Source organism: Sphaerodactylus townsendi, linkage group LG14, assembly GCF_021028975.2.
Source record: "Sphaerodactylus townsendi isolate TG3544 linkage group LG14, MPM_Stown_v2.3, whole genome shotgun sequence".
In the NCBI taxonomy this organism is placed as follows: Eukaryota; Metazoa; Chordata; class Lepidosauria; order Squamata; family Sphaerodactylidae; genus Sphaerodactylus; species Sphaerodactylus townsendi.
Genome location: NC_059438.1, coordinates 20,499,667 through 20,519,318, shown reverse-complemented (window position 1 = coordinate 20,519,318; position 19,652 = coordinate 20,499,667). Strand labels below are relative to the sequence as shown.

The following is a 19,652-nucleotide window of genomic DNA, read 5'->3' as shown; positions in this document are numbered from 1 at the left end:
TGTTAGAACCATTTACCCCGGGGCAGTGTAGACATAGCTTTAATTTAAACAAATATTCTAAATTGGCAATAATTGGATATTTCCAGTTGAGCAATCACGGTAATAATTACTTGTGTCTGGTGCCTGTTTGCCTGCCAGCTGAATTCCCTCTAGCACATGGACGCAAAGCTAAAAAGCTGACTGTTGCTCTCCCAGCACACAAGGGAAGGGGGCATCGCAAAAGAGAACACACCAGAGGATTGAGGGCATTGTCATATTGCAACAGCTACGGATCCCTGAAGTTACAAGATGCTGGCACGTCCGCAGGTCAAGGATTTTCTGCTGCTTCCTCACACAGGTGTAACCGCTATCAGGAGTTACAATTGTGAAACCATATAGGATCCCCAGGGTTCCTTCTCTCCCTGGTAACCGCACAATAGATTGTGAAGTGGGGGAACCAGAGAGGCATGCTGGCGTAGGTAATTACAGTCTCTGGAAGAATCATGGCTGATGCAAACAAGAAACAGGAGAAGGAGAAAAAGAAGAGGAGCAGGAGTTTGGATTTATACCTCACCTTTCTCACCTGTAAGGAGACTCAAGGTGGCTTACAAGTTCTTTTCCCTTCCTCTCCCCACCACAGACACCTTGTGAGGTAGGTGGGGCTGAGAGAGTTCCAAAGAACTGTGACCAGCCCAAGATCACCCAGCAGGAATGTAGGAGTGCGGAAACACATCTGGTTCACCAGATAAGTCTCCGCCACTCAGGTGGAGGAGTGGAAAATCAAACCCAGTTCTCCAGATTAGAATCCACCTGCTCTTAACCACTATGCCATGCTGGCTCTCCACTGGCCTCCCCAAGAAGGGAACTTGCCCCTACAGCTGCTTTCTCTGCACTCACACACAAATACATCTGCCAACTGAGGATAACACTTCATGCATCTGACGAAGCAGAATTAGGTCTGCAAAAAGTTTACATCACAATAAAATAGCTGTCCTTTAAGGTGCCACAGAAGCTATCATTTTATGACTTTGGCCCGGTAGCTAGATTGCTCCCTGGGATAACATCAAGGGTACATTATAAGATGGTAAGACATTTCAGATTGTGAGCCCTTTGGAGAACAATGACTTCATCTGTCATGTAAAGCATGTTTTAAAACCAAATCCGTTTTTGAAATGTGATCATATGAAATACACTCCCGTGGACTGCAGGGACTGAGTTTATCTTATTAAATTTCACTGTGTTTTCAGCCCCCCCCCCCGGGGATTAATGACCTGTAAGAGACAGCAAAGGAGGCGGATTCCTTTGGGTTATCAATGGTGTGCATCACAACATAATAGAAAAAGGTCACAAAAGCCTGTCAGAGTCCAGCACGAGTCTATCAGCAAACCAGTAAAGACTCGTCATCGCTGGGGCTGATTTCTGAGAGGTGGGGAGGGGATTCTAGTATTGGCACTTCCATGGAATGGCAACAAGCTGGGTGAATGCCCAATGGTTCTTCGTGATATGAATGCGGACAACAGCAGCGTTGGCCCTCCACCTGGATGGGAACATTCAGTGGGCTGTCAGAGTACATTGACTCCCACTTTTTACAGGGCAGCGTACATGGCTCTTCACTCAGCAAGTGACTCCTGTTTGAACTTTGGTTCTCTGCAACTGTCCGTCTGGGTACCGACCCCCCACCCGGGTGCATTTCCGTAACCCTTTCCGACAAAGGGTCCCTAAATGTTCTTCCTGAATCAACCTTGCTGGCTTGCCTAGCCTCGTCGCTAGAGGTGGCTTCAGCACTCGCAGGCTTATCGCTGGGCCTGTCCTCCGAGTCTGCCGAGGCAGCTGTGTCAGCGTTCGACAAAACGTCAGCGGGCAACAACTCCGCAGCTTCTGTCCCTGGCTGCAAACTGCTGCTTTCGGATCCCTGGCGTTCCTGATCTGGACTGCAGGTCTCTGTTTCGATGTTAGCTCCTTCGGGAGAAGGCGGGAGGCTTTGTGCGGTCGCTCCGTCTGTGCGGTTTATGATCCCGTCTCCCAGCACTGTCTGTGAGGTGTGAGTGGGGTTCAAAAGTGGGATCTGGCCTCTTGCTCGCGGCCTGTGAAAGAATCTGTTCCACAGCCTGCCCAAGCGCCGGCGGGAGGAGCTGCGTCGTGACGAGTGGCGCCTCATCTGCCTCCTCATTGCTATCCGGATGTTCTGCAGAACGGAGGCCTGTAAAGATAAACATAGTGGATTTCTCCCCAGCCTCAGCTTCCTTTGACAGATACATGCAGGTATGCTGGCCAATGCATTTTCCTGCGTGGCACCTTGTAAACGAAGTCCCAAAGTTTATTCTCAGTGTCAAACCTGAGTTATTACACTATATTTTATATAAACTATCAATTGCTTCCTTTACAATTACTGTCATGCATTTGAGGAAGTGAGCTCTGGCCTCAGAAAGCTTTTGCTGGAATACATTTTCTCAGCCTTTGAGGCACTGCTGGACTCCTGTATAGTTTTGCTACAATGGACTAACACGGCTACTCCACTGGAATCATTGTCATACAATCCCTTTGTTATTTGCTCACTGCTATGTTTCGTACTTCTTGTTGGTGATCTTAAAACAACGGGGATTTCATGCTCATAATGTTTTACGGAAAAGAAAAACGAGAACCAAAACAAATAGCAAAGTCAACCCCATCCTCAAAAAAGACCAAAAATTAATAATAATAAAGGAAGATGTAAAGGAAGCCATGCTTGGAAATCTATGCAGTGAGACAACTCAGCCCGCACAAAAGTACTCTCTTCCAAGTCTCCCTCTTGAACATCATTTCCCGGCCTCATAAAGTCAGGGATTATCATGATTACAGCCCTGGAAGTCATTAGACCCCTCAGTTTCAGCCTTATCACAAATGCTTCTTGCAATGTCAAAAGCTAAAGCTCGAAAGAGGGGAAAACCAAAAAAAAAAATCTCAACGAAGCAAAAAACACTGAGCTGATCTCCTCGATGCTTGCGTAATCGCAAACATGGTATCAGCTGTAATAGGATCATGCCGCAGAGCCGGTTATATTTAGCAACACTGGGGGCGAAAAAGCAACTGCAAACCAAAAACCAACCATTCACAAAAAGGGTATTTGTAACAATATGGAGAGGAAAATGTTTTCGTTTCCCACATGACAAAATTAATTCGCTTTCTGCTATCTCTGCCTTTTCCCACTTCATTTTTCAGAAATCTGGGCGAAGGGGAGGGCAGCGGCTTGAGGCCTGCAAAGTATCTGGTAGTATCTGTAGATCCTTTCTAGATACTGGAGCATCGCAGTCACTTTCTTCCTTTCTTGAAACAAGATTTTTTATCAACTGATGGCCATAGTGCTTTCAGGGATAAATGCAACGAAAATGCCCCAAGCGAGTTTTCAAAGCGGATTTTAATCTCAACCCTTCTCACAGTTTGGAGGAATTAATGTTAAAATATCTGAAAGCGCCAGCAACCTGCACAAATGACTGTGGTGTAACATGCAATCACACAGGCTTCACACTTTACCAGCAGGAAAGACCAACCCTCTTCCTTTCAACAAGTCTAACGTAGGAGGTGGGAATAAAACATCCCCTGCTCTCATACAAAATGGTTTCCATGGCACCTGTCCACTGAACCATTAGCTTCCACCCAAAGCTTCCACTTACGAAAAATAACCTTTCTTCCAAAAATTAAAAAAGGGTGTTTCTCCAGTCATAATTTTTAAAACACATACTCCAAAAAGCACAAGTGGTAAACTCTATGAAAGCACAACTAAGCTATGTGGAGCTATTCTGGAGTAAGTGGTTTGAAATAAAGGATTGCCTCTTTCCATGTGACCCTGTGTGTCAATTACAATAATCAGGCAGTCATCTCTTGGCTATCCCACCACTTAGGGTGGCTTGTCTGGCACTGACCAGAGCCCTGGTCTTTTCCACTGTGACTCCAGCTCTGGGGAATCAGGTCCCTGAAGAGGTGAGAAGATGAGAAGGAGTTTGGATTTCTACCCCACCTTTCTCTCCTGTAAGGAGACTCAAGGTGGCTTACAAGCTCTTTTCCCTTCCTCTCCACAACAGACACCTTGTGAGATAGGCTGAGCTGAGCGAGTTCTGAGAAAACTGTGAATAGCCCAAGGTCACCCAGCAGGAATGTAAGAGTGCGGAAACACATCTGGTTCACCAGATAAGCCTCTGCCACTGAGGAGGCCCACTCTTTGGACATCTTCAAGAGATGCTGCAAGCAGAGGCGTAGCTCCAAGGGGGCGGGGAGACGTGACACACCGGGGGGGGCACCCTTGTGGGGGCGTGGTGAGGGCATGGCGTGGGCATTCCAGGGCAGAGGACGCACGAGTGCACCAGGCGCTTTCCCCCCTTGCCACGCCTCTGGCTGCAAGGCTTGCCTGTTTTGAAGGGGTTTAAACAGGAGGCATCTTTTAAGCGTGGGGAAGATTTGGGGTTCGCTTCTTTATCTTTGGTTTTGATGTTTTCACTATTATTGTAACCCTGAATCACAGGGAAAGGTGGGATGTAAATGTTTCAATCAACAACAATCAAATTGTTAGCCAAGGTAAATCTGATTGTCGCGTGATCATTCATGATTCATTTCCCAAGAGCCTACTCAGACATGCAGGTTTCCACAGCTCCCAGCATTTTTCTGACTTAATTATCAGGTGAATGGGTCACTGATTTGGATTGGGACCATGAGACAACGGGTGGGTGGGTTGAGTCTGCCTCCTTGAGTCTGCGCCACTGTAGAAAACTTGCGCGTACTCCTATCAGTTTCCCCAGCGGGGCAAACAGCAGCTCTCTGGAGTCACTTCAGGTTTGCAAAACAATGTCAGGGGCCCAAATCTTCCTTCTCTCGTGCTGTGGTCACAGTCTGAAGCAGCCCCATAGGTACATGATAGTTAACATGAAAAACACAGGGAGCTGCAGAAATATCCATGCCTGGTTAGATCCTGCCAGTATGAAAAAGCGTTTTCCAGTTTCAATTCTACTGATGTTGCAGTGCATATGTAGGTGATGACAGAGGAAAAAAAATTTTTTTTTACTTGTGATGCATTGTAAACGGGGAAGTCTTCCACTGGCGGAATAAGTCCCTGTGCAATCAGTTGTCCATAGGAAGGTGGAGCTTCACGTCTCACAAACTCCGCCTCCAGACGGGTCATCTGGGTTTCAAATGCCCTGGAACAACAACAGAAGAAGCAGAGGAGAGAGGAGAAAGGAGAAAAGAAATAATATGAGACTGACAAAGATTTCCCGGAATGTATGTTTCTGTCTGTCTCTCTTTTTACATTTGCTTACACAAAATTGCATTGCTGGTGATTTGTTACCGAAGCCATCATCTCATTTTTGGCCTTTTTGGGGGGGTGGGGGTGGGGGTGGGGGTAGATGACTTCTGACTGAGTCATATGGGGGGAAAAAAGCCAATTCATTGCAGTGGTACAATCAAAGTGAGAAGCTGCTGCCTCAGCTTTCTTTTGGGTACCTTTCCCGCCATTTCCAATTCAGAACTAAACAGCAAAAAAACAACCCAATCATCTGAGATGAAATCAAGTCATCTGTTTATTGGCTGGAATGTTGGTACGACAGGTTGAAAATGTGGGCCTGTCAGGTCAAGAAGTAGTTAAGAGCAACAAAAAAGGTAACTGTGGAAATTGTCATTTCTTATAGAGGACTCTCAAGGGGCGGATATTCCCAGGTACTGGCCAGCCCCACTTGGATCCCCACATTAACTTTGCCTCAACACAAAACAAAAAACCATATTACAAAGTTAAATAGAACAGAAGTCTGGAGGCACCTTGAAGAGTACATTTATTCCAGCTTAGGCTTTCACTGCATACAGTGAAGTAGATTTTGACTCATGAAAACTTATGCTGGAATACATTTTGTCAGTCTCTAAGGAGCCCCTGAATATTTGAAGAAGAGTTGGATTTATATCCCCCCTTTCTCTCCTGTAAGGAGTCTCAAAGGGACTGACAATCTCCTTTCCCTTCCCCCCTCACAGCAAACACCCTGTGAGGTAGGTGGGGCTGAGAGAGCTCTGAAGAACTGTGACTAGCCCAAGGTTACCCAGCTGGCGTGTGTTAAGAGTGCACAGGCGAATCTGAGTCCCCCAGATAAGCCTCCACAGCTCAAGCGGCAGAGCGGGGAATCAAACCTGGTTCCTCCGGAGTCCACCTGCTCTGAACCACTACACTACTGCTGCTCTATTTGCTTTATTTCTTTGCGAAAACCAGCATGGCCTTTCCTCTGGAAGTATTATCGATAAGGAAATATACCCCGTGATCTTTACCTGTATTCCCTGGTTCGTAACGAGTACAGCTTAAAGGCACATCCCAAAGCGATCACTAAGAGCAACCCGCAGACCAGGCTCCCGATGAGAGCCGCCGTGATGACCTTCCTGGGCACAATCACCAGGCAGTTGTGCTCGTCGCTTCCGTCCTGGCAATCCTCCTGGCCGTCACAGCGCCACGTTTCGAAGATGCACAGGTTGGTGCCGCAGTGAAAGTTGCCCGGCTGGCAAGTGAAGCAGTTCTTCTCATCCGAGCCATCGGGACAGTTCTTTTGATTATTACACCGATCGAGCAACGAATAGCACAGCCCACTGTTTCCCTCGCATGGGTACTCGTTCTTCTGGCAGGCGGGGCAGCTCTCTTCATCCTTGCCGTTGGGGCAATGCCACCAACCATCGCAGCGCTGCTTGTCAGTGTAGCACTCCTCGTCGTTGCCACACGGATGCTCCCAAGGCAGGCAGTAGCCTTTCACCTGGTAGGTCGCATTGAAACCATGGCCAGTGCTCTTTGAGTGGGCATGGTAGGCTATGGTCAGCTGCCCCTTGGAAGACTCCAAGCTCGCGGAGTGCCTGTTATTGTGGTACGAAAGGGTCTGCATAAGCTTGTCCCCTCTCTCCCCCAGCCCGTCGTAGACCTTCACGTAGTCGTTGTAGCCCAGTTGCAAGTCAAGCTGGAGGAGGACGTGGCGGTTGTCTTGGGTGTCCACGTACCAAGTGCACCGGAGGTCTGCCCGGCTGTGATCCGAGCGGAAGAAATCCGGGGAAGCAAAAGACCCGTAGAAGTTGCTTAGCCTTTTGCCGCACGAGAGGTCGGGGCAGTTTTCCTCGTCGGAGCCATCGTTGCAGTCTTTGACCGTGTTGCATTTCAGCTCGTTTAACAAGCACTTAGTGGAATGGGCTATGCTGCACTGGAAGGTTCCTGGGGGGCAAATGCTGGACTGGGGCTCGGTTGGGGGAACGGTGCAGTTTTTCTCGTCTGAGTTATCGCCACATTCATCCATCGAATTGCACTTCCAAGAGCTGGGGATGCATTTGCCATTCAGACAGCGGAATTCATCAGACTGGCAATTGGCTTGGCTGGTTTTTCCTGTGAAGGGAGAGAGGTAGGTTACAAACTTTGGGAAGGACTTATTGTTCAACGCTAAACCCAGAAGAAAGCACAGCCCTGTTTGGAAATGCTGAGTTTTTCAAAACTTTTAAACAGTATGCCTGCAGCACTCTGGAATTCTCTCTCACCAAAAACAAGACTCTCTTGCCAACGGTCCTGAGCTGCAGCAGGTGAAGCGGTCCCTCACGTTCGTTTGCGCTTTCAGTGACACTCCCAAACAGGACTCTAGACAGAAGGGTTCGATCTCCGTAAATAAAAATTAATAGTACCATTCTGGTGATGATGATCTGGCAGAAATCAGTTATCAGGGTAGAGAGGATTGCCTGGTTGAGCATTAAGTGTGCACCTGCTGGAAAAATGCTTTACCACGTTTTCCGCACATGAAAAGATAGGACATTTGACCCAGATTCGGGCCCTCTCTCGGGGCTCTCGTATCTGGCTTCCTGCCCTAATGTGGCTACAGCTGGAAACGGCACAGGAATTGTGCCTGAGTTTTCAATACAAAAAATTAAAATACTCCGAAAGAAGACCTAAATGTAATTCCTACATCTGGATCCAGCTCAGAACAGGACATTATCGTCTTGATCTTCCCACCACAAATAAAAAGTGAGTCACAAATGCTTCAAGGACAGAAAACGAGCAAAAGGTTTTCAGGAAGAAGAAGAGTTTGGATTTATGCCCCACCTGCCTCTCCTGTAAGGAGACTCAAGGTGGCTTACAAGCTCCTTTCCCTTCCTCTTCCCACAACAGACAACTTGTGAGGTAGGTGGGGCTGAAAAAGTTCCGAAGAACCGCCACTAGCCCAAGGCCACCCAGCAGGAATGTAGGAGTATGGAAATACATCTGGTTCACCAGATAAACCTCTGCCACTCAGGTGGAGGAATGGGGAATCAAACTCGGTTCTCCAGATTTGAATCCACCTGCTGTTAACCACTACACCACACCGACTCTCAAGGTTCAAACCCTTATCGATATTATGTTCAAATACTTTCGATCCAGATTCAGACTCTCTCTTAGGGAAGTGGATTGTGGGAAAACAAGAAGGGAAATGTTGTCCTTTAAGCACATTAAACATATGATCTTAAAAAGGGACATAGGAGGAATGTCATTAAAAAGGAAGCGTTTCAAGCTATTTTCATGTAGATTTGGGAGAGGTGAACTTTAAAAAGATCTGCAAACAGCAAACATCCATCTTCAAGCAGATAGCTGTTTTGAGATTCTCTCTGCAAAACCAAAGCCATTCCCTACAATCCTCCTCTCCTTTCTGCCCCCAAATAAAGCAAAAATAATTATCTTGACAAAATTATAGCTTTTTTAATGAACAAAGAGAGCTGCCTGTAGGAAGTGATCCAGATTCGTGAGAAATCATATCCTTTGCCAAAGAAACCATCTCGGTGATATCATCCACTTTAAGAGCTTCCGCCCGAACTTAGGTTTCTTGGCACTCAATCAGAATCATGACTCCTGGCATTAGAAATCAGAACAGACATAAGGCTCTTGATTGGGCTTCCATTTAGAGTTGTGGACACTCTCAAAGAGCGCCTGATGAGCGTTCTAAGTTTCCATAATTTTCACCAGGAAGGGCAGATGGTAAACAGAAGAGTGGAAAGTTTTAGAGAATATTTTGAAGGTTCACTACACCTTTTTCCTGGCATTTATTTACTGCCATTAGCTTGCAATGGGAAACCGGAACAGCTGAGGTTAATACCTCCCAACCCAATAAATAAATGGAACGGATAAATGATGTCTGGTAGCCAGAACTCAGCAGTCAACAGAGTAATTAGAACAAGACAAGCTTTTACCTCGAATGTAAGAAAGGCGAAATCCCTGAGCCTGTCCTGAACTTGACAGATCTGCGTGGAAAACTATCCAGACGTGATCCCTGGCAGAGATGAAAGAAGGAGGGATGAAGGATCCACATACTCTGTATTCCTCCCGCTTGGAGGATGGGCCAATCATTAGCCAGTCCACTGAACATTTTGGGGAGTCCTCCAAATCAAAGTTCTTGAAGCTGCCAAGAGAAAAAACAATGGGAGATGCACTCAGACGTATCAGAAACACAAATAGGAATCACGTTGTTTAAAAAAACGACATGCAATTGGTTTCATCGAACAAAAGTCCAGCGGCACCTTAAAAAACTAACAACTGTTATTAATGCAGAATGCAAGTGACCAGCCTTCAGGGGACAGACTTTGATGGAACGGCCATCATGTGGTGACCACCACAATACAATAGATGAAGGTCAGTTGGGAGACTGAACTGGACAAAGGAGCTTTCTCTGCAAAGTTTCTTTTCATCAGTACCATACTTAAAGGCTTCTTGGAGGCCTGATGCAAGTCGCACGGAAGCCATCATTTGTTGTTAATAACAAAAGCCAACTTTCGCACTTTCTTTCTCATCCCCTGTAATCAAACAACCTTAAAAGCCTACCCTTCGCCTGCAGTCCAGTCAATTAAAAGTAGCCTTGCAGATTCATCAAATGTACACATTGGTTAATTAAATCAATCAAGGTTCTTCATCGTCAGCCCTCTTGAAATCAGTGAAAATAATGCTCCTTCAGTGGGCTTTTAATGAGACCCAACAATTCACTGCTGGGCTTTGATATTATCTCTGGATTTTGGTTCAGCTTGTTTGGGTTGTGGAAAGCTGGTGAGAGTCTCCTTTTTTTAGCAGAGGCTGGGGTTTGTACACTTATTTAATCTTTAATCCTATGTCTGTTTTATTTTTAGCTACTTTACTAGCAGTTTGGCTTTTTTATGGGCGCGATGTAGTGTTCCTGCTATTATCTGATCGTTCCACTGTTTCAGAGGTTTTTGTTACGATATCGTTTTAATTTGGTCAGTCACTCCGGGTGCCCTTGGGGCAGGAGAGCAGAAAATTCATATCTTCGGCAAGCAAACAAACAAACAAATTAAAAACAACCATTAAAATTTGCAGTCCTAAATCAAATGTTCAGAAATTGGCAGAGAAGCCGGGTTTCTAACTCGGCTTCCAAATGCGGAGCGGGGAGGGAATCATCAATGTTATCAGTAAAGCAACTGTATCTTCCAATTAAACAAGAGAAGTCATTGCTGTTTGCTAGTCTCTCTAAGTAAGGGCAGGCTGTGAACACAGCTGAAACCTTAATTGGCTCATTAAAAATATTCTGCCTAACTGTTCAGAACAAGGGAGTAGGAAATGAGAAAACCTTGGTTGCGTTCCCAGATCTACTACTGGCATGGTGTGTAACCTTACACCAGGCATAAAAAATCCTGATTTGCAAGCCTTGAAGGTTCGATGGAGGTCTTGAAGGAACTGGTGTAAAGATGGGTCAGAGTCTCTCTCTCTCTCTGTTAAAGTAGCATGGGGCAGAATACATCAAGTAGTTTGCGCAGAGAGGTACCAATGAAGTGAATGACAACCGTGTAACAACAGTAGTGGTGTATACAGAAAGTCATCTTTAAAACGGAGAGGACTTTTCAAAAGATATGGTGTGATGATGGTGATGCTCTCCTATTCAAAATGTGTGTGTGGGGGGTGGGGGGTCAACCATCTCATGGGATTACCTAACAAGCGTTCCTTTGTTCCAATCAATTAACAGCCATGTATACAAAAATTAGACTTTTTCATAAAAAATCCAACTAGATGGTTTTTATGTTCTGATTTGGATGGTTCTGCCAGGGTATTTTAACATGAACTTAATTTTCCACTACAAGGGACCACAGTTAAAAAAAAACCCCAAACCAACCACTGATCTTACCTAATAGTGATCACATCACCCCGATCGCCTTGGATGTACCAGCTGCAGTTGACATTTGGAGGATAGTTTAACGGCCAGGAAGGGCTGTAGATGACCCCTCGTCTCTCAGTGTGCTGTTCTGGTTTCCCACTGCAAGCTAATGGAAGTAACAAAAATGCTCAATGCTAAAACTTAAATGCCTCTGTTGCCACCATAGCTTTCATCAGTCGTTAAACATTATCAGTGTTAGCTTTTTATTATCCTTTCATGCCTCTTTTACTTTTGTATATTATTTGACCTCGATGTAGTTCAACAGACACCTTCGAGGAGGGGATCAATCTTCTCCAACGAGCCAGTCAAGAGAACATGATAAAATAATTTTTTTCATAAATCTACTGAAAGGCAAAAAGGGCTGAAATCCTGCTTATAAACCTACTAGAAATGCCTTCTAGCAACGAGAAGAAATTTGTAGCCAGACGTGAAATAACTAGAACGTTGTTTTCTAGCCTAGCTCTTTGGTAAAGTGGTTGGCTGCTCTTCTTCTTAAAACCAAGGCTTTCAGACATTTGAATTTTTTTACAAAAATATTCTAAAATTGTTCGCAGGTACAGCAACTTGTTTGACCCGTTCGTATATTGTCACATCTGAATATGGTGATGGGATGTACTGCAGCACATGCTTTGCATGTAGAAGGCTCCAGATTCAAGTCCTGACATCTCTAGTAAAAGGACCTGCTACACTAGGGAAATCCTCGTTTCTGAACACTATGCAGTTGCATTTCCCCTTCTTACACTTGAGTTGCCGACGGCTTTCCTGCTTTCTCTGTGATTTTACACTTACCATAAATAAATAAATGTACAGCCTAAAATTAGATTGCTGTGATGAAAAGGTTTTTTAGCGTACTCGGCTCTGGGATCACTTACTGCATATTCATTATTTTTCAGAATGACTAATTAATTTGAGGAGCTTCTCTCTTTTTAAAGCGATGTGAAAAGCAACCGATCAAGACCACTGCTATTCTCAAGCTGCACCCTCCCCCCCCCCAATAAAAGGGGATTCGGGGAAGACTGTGATATTTCTCTCGGATCTATACTCTGCAACACCAAAGTAATTACGCATGTGGACATTCCAAAGGTGTCTCCCTCTCCACACTGAAGGTGACTTATTAGTTATCAGCAACAAGTGAGAGAGCAGACTTGCTGCAGCTAAGCAAGCCTAAGTCTGGCCAAGGTCTAGGTGAGAGGGGACCTCGATACCCTTTGCAAGCTGCCTTGCGTTCCAAGGAAGAAACAGAAATAAATAGAAAACAGGAATATCCTACCTAATGAAGGCACAGCGCTTTCAATTTTCCCAGAAAAGAAGAGATTCACTGTTTTTAAAATACAAAAAAAGGAAGGAAAGAAAAGGGAATTTGTTAGAAATTACAGCGGCAACAGCAAAAATTAGAAGTAATTTCAAATTATCAGCAATGTTTTGGAGTATAGTCTGAAGGAACAGGATGCAGCGATTTTGCTGAAACTGAATGGGTACCTGAGTAGGAGTCTTCCTGGGAACCATGTGTATGATGTCAAATTCCATGAAGGAAGAAATGCAAAAAAAAATAGCCACATTCTTCCAACAAAAATCAGCATTATATTCTTCATATGGCCTTATGAAAAGAATGCATCAGCATATACATTGCTGACAAGACAAAAAAAGGCTTGATTTTAAAACTGCTTTCTAGATAGGAAAGGGAACAATAACATAAACAGTGCAGTCTGTAGCACAGTTATGCCCTTCTGAGCTCATTGGTTTTTCTGAAGTTAGAATGGTGCAACTCTTAATTTTTGATTAATACAGTCATTGGCCAGACATACAGATAAAATAATTGTGTTTAAAACCACAAAATTTCTGAATAAGAACTCTATATATAGATTGTCCATTATACAAGATTAGCATAAGTGGAAAAATCTGAAAGAAAGGCGTAACTCTTCTAAGGATGGCACTGGAAAGGTAGCACTTTGCCCATTTATATGGTCAAAGTTGATTGAGCTCCAATCCACAAAAGTTTATACAGGAATAACACATTCAGTGCAATCCTATGTAGAGTTACTTTAGCCTACATCCACTGAATTCAATGGACTTAGACTAGCGTAACTCTCTTAGGACTGCATTGTTTGTTAGTCCTGAAGGAACCACAAGACTTCTGTTTATTTTTGTTCCAACAGATTAACCAAGCTATCCCCTGGCATAGTGGCTAGGAGCGAGCTCTGGATGGAAAAAGTTCATTGTTCCACCGTCTTTTTTTAGCAACAAACTCAAAATAGTCCTAGCCAAGACACGATTTTCTCAGGCTCAGCCATCTTCCTGCCCTCTCCCGCAGTCAGACAGGGATAATAATCACCACAATGTATTGTCAAAGGCTTTCACGGCCAGAATCACCTGACTGTTGTGGGGTTTCCAGGGAGCCTCTATAGCTAGAGGCCCTGGGGTCTGGTAGCTTTTGGCTTCCTGTACCAGACCACATGCTCACACAGCTCCAGAAAACTCACAAGTCAGACAACCACTCACTCTGGCCTAGGATTACAGGGTTGTTGTAAAGTTGTCTACCTTGAGAATGCAGGTCTGTACTTTTACTTCACAGTGAGTATCAACACCTCCATTTCAATCTGTAGGGTACAAGTGGTGGTATCTGCCCTTACATGAGCATGCAAAAATCCAGCATTTTCTTGTCCAACCAGAACAATGAGTACATCCACATCAGAATGCCCACTATGATCTTACTGAAAGCAAATTCTGTCACATGAATAATGTTGTATTATTACCAAAGTAGCCGCTTCTTAGGTTAACAAAAAGAATTTGCTATGCCAGTTGCTAAGTCTGACACTGTGACAGTACAACAAAAGGATTTTTTGTTTCCTTCCACAGCTCCGTATGTTCTTGAAAGGAAAACAGCTCTAAACATAAGACAACCCCTTCAAAAAATGTTATACCTTTATTTTTAATTATTGGACATAACTTAAATTTATACGCAAGCATCAGACAATGCCCTGTTTTATGGCAAATCTGGCAACAACAAAAAAAAGCATCTTGCATTTGAGTAAATACAGTTATTTGAAGGCCCACTACACCTTATAGTATTTCAGCTCCTAAAGAAAAAAGTCAACAAACTTGAAGAACTGACAAGATTTCAAGGGGGCAGATTGGATTGGAATGGGAACTAGCAAATTGCCTTTTTGCATCTTCCAAGCTGTTGAGAGATGGCATGGGAATACAGCAGTGACGTTAAAGCGCTCTCTACATGTTTGTTAATTAGTATTACTTATTAACATATTATTTTATTAGGCAGTTAATGCATATGCTGAGCAATTATTTCATTACCTTCACAGCCTATGATGCGTTTTTTAATCACGGCTGTGGCACCCGCTGATAAACCTCTACCCCAGTGTGCCTCACTACATGAAATATCCGCTTCATTCAGAAATACTCCAAAATAATCAGCTCTGCCATGCTTGATCAAGCCCTCTCTTCCAAGAGCATAGGTTTCTTGGTCTAATCAAGTGAAAAAGGCTCCTGGTGGTGGAGAGAGCAGCCAAGTTGCAGTCGACTGAGGTCCACCATGTAGGTTTTCGTGGCAAGAGATGTTCAGAGCCTGCCATTGTACGACAACCCTGCACTTCCTTGGTGGTCTCCCATCCAAATACTGACCAAGGCTGACCTCGCTTTGCTTCCAAGATTTGACAAGATAGGGCTAGCCAGGGATATCCAGGTCAGTGGAATAACCTACTTCCTGCTTTCCATTTCTCCCCTCTCACGTGTGGATTCCCTCCTCCTTCTTCCACTTTAGTTGGAAACCAGTTGGCTTCCAAACTACGGGACTTGATCCAAAGGTGTGCTTCCACTAATGGATGAATTATGGAGGAGAAGTTGATGTATGTCTACCAATCTTGCTCCTCCTTGATCTGAGATTGCAAATGCCTTAGCAGACCAGGTGCTCGGGAGCAGCAGCAGCAGGCCATTGCTTTCACATCCTGCATGTGAGCTCCCAAAGGCACCTGGGTGGGCCACTGCGAGTAGCAGAGTCCTGGACTAGATGGACTCTGGTCTGTTCCAGCAGGCTCTTTCTTATGTTCTTATATTCTTAATTTCCACTAAAGGGCACCTCTGGGTCCATCTCCACAGTTTCGACTGAAGATGTGGCCTGTTAACCCTACTTTAAAACATACTTTAGGACAAATTCTTAGTTAGTACAAGCTCTTGCCGGCTTGACGTTGACACAGAACAAACCAGGAAAGAGAGGAAGAAATTGACATAAAAGAAAGGGATAGGGTGGGGAGCAGAGTGCCAGAACAAGGTAAATGAACGGAGCTTTCTCAACTCAGTTCTAAATCCCCTGAAAAAAATGACAGATTTCAAATGGGGTGGCTTGCTTGTTCTCTATACATGTGCACTGCACGTCCTGCCAGTTTGCATTCAGTATACTCTGACAAAATGAAATCACACTTGAAACAAGGTTATTTATAGATGGAAATGGGGGAAAAGGAAAAAAGATATATCCGGGAAGGGGCACCAACCGTTAAATAAAACACTCTTCAAGACTTTTTTGAGGTGAGAAGAAGAAAAACTCAAGGGAATGGGTCCCATGCTGAGAAGCCTGCCACAGCCTGCTTGCAAACATAAGAAATGATGGAAGGATCCCCCAAGAAGTAGGCAGCGTCTGAATTCACATGGCCACCTGGGCGAGATTCCAGGGGAAGGCCTCCAAGAGAGTTCAGCCTACACTGTTGGTACAAAGTAACAGAGCAGTATTACCCTGACTCTCATTCAGAATCAAAAGAGATCTATTCCACAAGAGCAGAGTTAACCATACATCACTGTTACCAATGAATGCAGCCAAGAGGCCATTTGCAAAGGCAGCACTGGTGCAGGAATTCGTCCATTAAATGCTGACTACCTTATTCCATAAGGTGGGGGGCCCAATCCAGATTGTGCTGTGGCCAGGAAATTGCCTGAAGAAGAACTTGTGCCACACTTTCAGGTGGCGAAAGTCTGTGGTCAGGGGTGGGATGGGGGTGAGGTTCCCAGGGTGAAAACCCAGTGGAAGCTGGCTAAAGTCACCTCCACCCTTGGGAACTCCCCCACCCCATCTCCCACTGCATTGATAGGGCCTTGTGCATCAATGGAGCAGTGAGGTGGGGGGTTCTTCTGTGTTTGGGCACTATGGGACTGCTCAGCACCCGCCCACTGACATGGGTACCCTCTTTGATACTGGTGGGGTGGGCACCCAGGCCAGTATGAGCTGCACCATATCCATAACTTTATCCGTCCACCCCCCTGCCCCCCGCTCGTAAGGCATCTCTTAATCTAGAAACCTATCTTCAAAGAATCTCTGATTATGATGGTGGAAAAGTGGTAAATTAGACAGTAGGAAAGCACTAGAACACAGTGTTCTGGGCACAGCACACAATCTTGTTTTCTGACCTCTAGAATACCAATGAAGGCTCAAAACCCGCCTATTTATAATCTGGGACAAAAATTCAGCTTACTGTGAATGCTGCTGTTAATTTAGAAATGAATGTATTAGGTTCCTTGCTGCCCACCATGAACAGGCTCCAAAGATACCTTTCTACCAAGAGAGAAATCTTCCACTGGAGGAAGGGCACTTTCCATCTTTTACATTAAAATCACATCATCAATAGAAAAGGGAAGGTTAAAATGTTTAGCAAACACTAATTGCCTTGGAGCATCTCTTTCAATCTGGTATGTCTATCTTTGTGGGCGAAGGAAGGAGGATGGTTAGATAAGAACGTGAAGAACTTTCTAAGAAATTGGAGGGATTCCTTATCTTAAATGAAAGAACATCCTCAACAGAAGTACACAAAACAGTCTGAAGTTGATTATATGAATACTGCATTTGCACTTCATAGCCAAAAATCTGCTGGGAACTTGAAACAAAGATTGATCAAGGCAGGAAGGAAAACAGGAGGTGAAGCACACAGGAACAAGGAGAAAATAGGACTATCAACCAGATGAAAAACACTGGTTAAATACCATCTGTTCCATCTTTCTCCGTAAAGAAAGATCCCAAAACTCAAGTAAGAAGTATCAACCAGATTAACACACAGTTTAAATACCATCCGTTCCATTCTTTTCTGTAACAAAATTTCTCAAAACCAAAGTTAGAACTAGGTTAGAGATCCAACTTGCAAAACTCGGTATAAACTATCTAAGGTTTCAGCAATGTTGGCAGCCATCAAGAAAAAATAAATAAATGAGTTCTGTAACAACTACATGTACACTGTGACAATCAATAATCAAAGTCCAGCTTAACAGATACACTACAGATTTCAGGGGAAAACAAAAGGCAGACTTTCTGTATAAGCTCTCATAGTCATGAAGTCTGGAAACTTTCCTTCCGGACTCCTTCATCCAATTTCACAGGTGACAAGCTACTTGGTCAAGACAGCTTGATTTTTAGATTCCCATTTTATGCAGCCAACAGGTTCTCAAACGGGCAAAAGCATATTTGTGTTTTTTACTTTTTGACAGCATTATCCAGAGGTTTTTCTGCAAACCAGCAAAATATTTCCATTCTGAAATACTTCTGCCTGAGAAATAAATACTATCAGCATACATTTCCATAATGTACAAGTGAGCTTGGTGTTGATGTTCTATTTTTATCTCGATGGACTCTATACAGTGTTATGGGGGAACTCTATACTGAGTTAGAACAAACCACACTGACTGTTTGCAAGACACACGTGAGTGGCAACCACCTACCAGGCTTGCTTGACTGACTACAAGCCACTAACTTTGCAAGATCTGCTATCTTCAGCTGCAACAAGGTGTTTTTTTTACAAAAAAACTTCAACTGCCACAAGTAAAACCAAAGATCACTAAATTACTAATGCAACAAACAGCCACCGTCCCGCCGAGCCATTTCCACACTGAGCATAATCTGGATGCCGAAATCTATGCTTTTTCTTGAGCAAACAGAGCTGATGTCACTTCATTCTGCAGTATCCTATCATACCGGGGAGAAAAAAGCTCTTATACTCCTGGTGGCCAGACCCGATGCATGCCCCTGCACGATTTGTGCGTGCACTCTGCCTGTTCTGCATGCGTACAGCACATCAAAAGTCTCTATCCAAGCACATTTCTCTCAGCTGGGTGATGTGTCCCTGTCAATGTATTTATGTATTAATTCAGAGAACTTTTATGAGCTCTCCACTGGGAAACTGCCTGAGTCAACTCCACTCCTCATGCCCAATTTGTGCACCAGACCCACCTCTGCCACTACCCCCCCCCCATGTCTTCCAGATCTCCCTCTGTGCATATGCATAACACTCATCAGAGGGTCCATTTAAACCACAAATGGATTTATCTGAGTGTTATGCCACCCATTTCTCCCTGCCCAGTGCGCACGCTGGCTACTCCATATTATTATTTTCATTTACAGTCTGCCTTTCTCGCTAGCACCCAAGGCGGATTACAATTACGATACTTTTTTTAAAAAACCACTTTTTAGTCAACCAGTAGATGGATTACAAAATATGTTAAAATTGAGCAATCAGCAAGCAGATGACAACATAGGATTGCATTTGAACCCACAGCAAAGATTCCTTCCCTTGTTGCACCAACCCTGTGAGGAGGTATTCTTTGGATGGCCATTGAATGCACTCTTCCCCATCATGGCCCAGAGGATGTTCTTTCCTCCCAGTCTGTAACTGGGTAACCAGTAACAGCCTGTCCCTGGGGAGCAAGCATTTGCCCAGTTCTGTCCCCACAGATTCTCACATCTTCCTCCTTCCGTCTCTCCGACTGCAATCCCACACAGGCGCTTACTTAAGAGTAAGCCCCACTGATGCTCAGCCAGCGGGGCTTTGCACACTGTTATGGGCAGGCTCGTGCAAAAGGAGCCTTCCTCCGTCGCAAGCCTTGCTCGTGGGACTGTGCGAGAGAGCAGCCCTCCTCTTTCCCGCCCGGGCCCCCCGACTCACCCAGGCAGATGGCAGCCAGCGACCCCAACGGGCCCGGGGGCCGCAGTTCTGCGGACGCCGCGTCCATGTCGGGTCCCTTCGCCGGGGGGGAAGCCGAGGAGGAGGAGGAGGAGGAGGAGGAGGAAGAAGATGCGCTGCGGCTACGGCTGCTTCTCCCCCCTCACGGCGACGCCGAGCTGGGGGGAAAGGACCCGCCGACCCTCGTCCGGGCTGCAGGGCAGCGGCGGCGGCGGCGGAGCATCCCGTCGCCTGCCCATGGCCGCCGGCCTCATCCTGGAGACGGGACACGACCAGAGGACCGCCGCCGTTGCTTTGCCGCTGAGGCCCGTCCCCGCGTGACGCGACGGCTCTGAGGGGCCGGCGGAGGGCAGGGCCGGCCTGGGAAGGAGGCTGGGAAGGGGAGGGGAGACGCGGCAGGGAGCGCGACCCGCCTGGGCCTGCTGCTGCTGCTCCGCCCCGCCATGATGAGGGCTTGGGGCAGGAGCGCCTCTGAGGGGAAAGCGGCTGGGTGGAGCGAGCACGGGGGATGTGTAGGCCCGCCGCCTTCCAGGTGGGGCCTGGAGTTCCCCTGGACTTATAGCTGAGCTCTAGG

At 45.5% G+C, this 19,652-nt stretch overlaps 1 protein-coding gene across 1 annotated transcript; it reads right to left on the bottom strand.

Moving 5' to 3' along the window:
* Positions 1–707: 707 nt before the first annotated feature.
* On the bottom strand, positions 708–19,415 carry LRP3 (LDL receptor related protein 3). The gene is made up of 7 exons (XM_048516304.1): positions 19,061–19,415; positions 12,403–12,450; positions 11,103–11,238; positions 9,166–9,374; positions 6,256–7,342; positions 5,012–5,144; positions 708–2,179 (listed from the first exon to the last, which is right to left on the bottom strand). The coding sequence occupies exons 1-7, from the start codon at positions 19,125–19,127 to the stop codon at positions 1,358–1,360; spliced, it is 2,502 nt and encodes an 833-aa protein (XP_048372261.1). The 5' UTR covers positions 19,128–19,415; the 3' UTR covers positions 708–1,357.
* Positions 19,416–19,652: the final 237 nt, after the last annotated feature.